General features: G+C 40.5%; 1 protein-coding gene across 1 annotated transcript; it reads left to right on the forward strand.

Moving 5' to 3' along the window:
* The first annotated feature begins 469 nt into the window (after positions 1 to 469).
* LOC104453132 (hypothetical protein) lies at positions 470 to 1,739 on the forward strand. Its single transcript, XM_010067653.3, has 2 exons — positions 470 to 867; positions 1,210 to 1,739. Exons 1-2 carry the CDS (start codon positions 543 to 545, stop codon positions 1,569 to 1,571), a joined length of 687 nt encoding a protein of 228 aa, XP_010065955.2. The 5' UTR covers positions 470 to 542; the 3' UTR covers positions 1,572 to 1,739.
* Positions 1,740 to 3,739: the final 2,000 nt, after the last annotated feature.

Consider the following 3,739-nt stretch of genomic DNA (forward strand, 5'->3'; position numbering starts at 1 on the left):
CACCCATCACTCTCAATCGAGAAAAGAACAAAGGAGATATGGGAAGAAAGAAAAGAAACGAGGAAATGAAAAAGACAAAAAAAAAAAAGCGGAGAAAAGACAGATGAGACACCTGGCTCTTGAATTTGATAGATTGAACCAGTCAAAAGGAATAAATTGCAGATGCTAATTTACATCAACTCATAAATTAAAAAAAAAAATTGTGACAAGAACTCGCTCATTGAAATTTCTAAACTACGGTTGCCAAACGTTTTGATATTCTGTGGATATGCTCACGAACTTGTCGACGAGAGACAATTCAAACCAGGATTTCTTCCGCACGTCTCATCAGCGATCACGCATCTCTTATGGGGTAGGTTGCGACAGTCCCCTTCCGACCGAGCACAAAGACTTCCTTGTCCGACATGCAAGAAAACAGTTTACGAGACGGGAAACTTCTCGTGTATTAAGTCTTTTACCAAAAAAACTTCTCATGTATAAAGTTCTAAAGGAGCATCCACAATATGAGCAAGAGAACCCCCTAGCACAAGACAATCAAAACAATGGCTTTTTCATCCTATTTCATGCTCTCTTCTGTCCTGATCGTTGCATCGCTAAATAAAATCTGGGCTGTCGAGTACACTGTCTCAAACACAGTCAAAAACACTGAAGGCGGTGCGATCTTCGCAGATCGGATTGGAGATGCATATGCCCGGCAGACGATGATGGCAGCCACCGACTTCATATGGCAGGTCTTCCAGCAAGCGACTGCAGCTGACCGGAAAGATGTGCCTCATGTGAGCTTGATCATCGATAACTTATATGACATTGCAGCCACAGCAGGCAGTGAAATCCATTTCAGTGCTAACTATCTCAGCAAAATACAAGGTAAAGAGTGACGAGATAAAGAGAAACAAATTCAAAAGATTCAAAGGTTTTTTTATGCTTGAATATATTTTTCATGTGACAAGGATAATTAACATTTACATATAGTTGTCTAACTTTTCCTTCCTCATTTTCTTTTGATTAAAGAAAGCTAACGATATCGACAATTACGTTGATTAAGTGCTACCCATGTCCAATTGTAGAATTCATTCTATTATAACGATTTCTGACATCTAGATAACGTTAATTAAGAATATTAATTTCTTCATTGTCGGTGCGCAGAACTAAAGTACTTTAGCCTCTCTCTCTATATAGGAGATGAAACGAAATTTTGTTAAAATATAGGTGATAAGGAAGAGTTCACCGGTGTGATGTACCACGAGATGACGCACGTGTGGCAGTGGGACGGAAGAGGGAACCCGAGCGCTGGAAAAGTAATCGAGGGAATTGCCGATTTCGTGAGGCTGAGGGCGAATCTTGCGCCAGCGACGTGGCCGAGGCGGGGGAGCGGGGACAGTTGGGGCGAGAGCTCCGCCGTGACGGCCTATTTCCTGGATTACTGCGAGAGTCAGAGGAACGGGTTCGTGGCGGAGCTGAACAGGAAGATGAGAGATGGCTATAGCGACGACTTCTTCATGCAGTTGCTGGGAAGGTCGGCTGATCAGCTGTTCAGCGAGTACAAGGCCCGGTATGGAGGGGGGGACTAAGTAGAGATATGCTGCTGTTTCCACAGCTTTGTTCTATGAACTATCCATGAGAATAAAAACCTTGATAGGTCAAATAAATCAAGAATTTGAGTGATAAATTAAGGATAACGCTTGTTCCGTCTCCGGGCTCTTTTGGTGAATTTTTTCAGGCATATCGTCTTTTACGCACTTGCCTAAGCTCTTTTTTCTCGTATCGGGACTGGTCTATCCCTTAGTTCCTCTCAATCTATGTTTCTTAGATTGGACTTGGATAAATGTCACGTGCAATCTATTTTTTCGATACAGAAATTCATCCGAGTGAGTATAGATATCACAGACTTGGTGATGCAGACTGAGTTAGATAAGAGATAAACACACTGATGAGTGTGTTACTCCTGGACTATAACCATAAGCTTATCATTTCCATTTATGAAAGCCTACTTTATAATAAAGGCGAACGACTATCGAATTGGTGCTTGCTTAGACACACGCCACAGACACAGAGAGAGAGACAGAGACAGAGAGACAGAGAGACAGAGGCGTTTTTGATATGGTGATCGGCGGCAAAATCGGGGGTTAGGGAGTGACAATGCGGAGATTTGTAGGAACTAAGTTGTTTCAGAAGGTTAAAATATCGAAATGAATTCCTCCAATGATAAGACAAGGTGGTAACCATTTGAAGTTGGATCTTACCAATGAATTCACAAGACCTAACTCATTGGCTATAGCACTTTAAGGTGTCACAAACCCCCATCACTTAAACCATCGATGTGCTTGATATTATTGGCTTATACTTTCCATCAACAATACCACTATGAGATGCATGGTTCAATACATTCATGTCTCCTCCACTGTCAGAGAAGCCTATTAAGAGAATCTTTAAGTGATTTTGACACACTAAACCACGTAACAATTTGTCCAATTTTACGGGTGATATCTGTTCATACGAATCAGTAGATATGAGATATCAAATTATATTAATCACAATATAACGAGTCCTATTAAATTGGTTTTCATAAGTTCACAGAAACTGAATGAACACAATGATAAGACGTGAGGAACTGTTCAAATGTCGTCTTTAACCGGGAATGATCTTTGACAGCTTCCCAACCAGAATACGGTGAGTAGTCGACAGCTACAACTCATTAAATCACGGATGGCTGCTCGTGGCCTTCGTGTCTCCTACGACATATTCTCAAGGAAATGGGACAGAGGTTGAGCTTTTTCAACATTTCAATCACGCCCTTATAATCTCCTAGCTTGAAAGGCTCCTCACAATTCCAAGATTAGAGCTAACATGTGCTTTAATATCACGTGCTAGACGTTAACATGTTAATGTGTAACCTACCAATAAGAGATTAGTGAGAGAGAGTTCCCTTCAAATTTAGATTGACGGTGACATAGTCCCTAAATTTTAATCCAATCTGACGGCTCGCTTTATTTCCCACCAATAGCATAGTTGCGCCGTATTCATTTCGAGCAGCCTCATTCGCAACTTCTGACGTCGTGTCGCATGAGTTTGGGCTTCTTACCTGAACTAATTACAACCTTTCCAACATTTCTCACTCCACTCGGATTAAAGAGAAATTAAAAGCCAAGCACAGACACATTTTATACCTGAAACCACGTGGATATCACATGGGGTCCATATGAAGTAAGGGTTAAGATATATGAGCTCACATATATCATATGCATCCAAGGAAATATCTCTAACATGGGGTGTTAGAGCAATTTCGAAATTTGCCCATGTCAGTGCCGGCTATGCCACATTAGTCTGCTAGCATTTATATAAACAATATCCGGTCAAAATTAGCCACAATGACTGAATTGGCTTTAGGTCAAAAAGTTTATGACTAAATAAAAGATTTATGACTAAACTGGTACTAATGCAATGTCTAACATTTTTCTACCCATCATCCACCGCTCATTTATCGACACCCAGACTTCTGGAATGCCAAAACTTGGCACAAAATGACATTTAAGTGCCACCGGCAAGAAAATCCAGCTAAAACGCCGACGTGTCAATTTTGGCGAGTTGCACATAAAACGCTGTTGTTTTGCATGATGATGTGGCTAAACAAAGTGTCAAAACGACTTCATTTTGGTATAATTCGAATTTTAATATAATAATTAATTAAATTAATCTTTTTTAAAATTAATTAATTAAAAAGGGGGGGGAGTGGGGAGGG

This window comes from Eucalyptus grandis, chromosome 7, assembly GCF_016545825.1.
Source record: "Eucalyptus grandis isolate ANBG69807.140 chromosome 7, ASM1654582v1, whole genome shotgun sequence".
In the NCBI taxonomy this organism is placed as follows: domain Eukaryota; kingdom Viridiplantae; phylum Streptophyta; class Magnoliopsida; order Myrtales; family Myrtaceae; genus Eucalyptus; species Eucalyptus grandis.

What these genes read in the sequence shown, in the direction of transcription:
- LOC104453132 (XM_010067653.3), top strand. Translation starts at nt 543, where the DNA reads ATGGCTTTTTCATCCTATTTCATGCTCTCTTCTGTCCTGATCGTTGCA. An exon ending in CTATCTCAGCAAAATACAAG is followed by an intron (nt 868 to 1,209) that starts GTAAAGAGTGAC and finishes GTTAAAATATAG; the next exon opens with GTGATAAGGAAGAGTTCACC.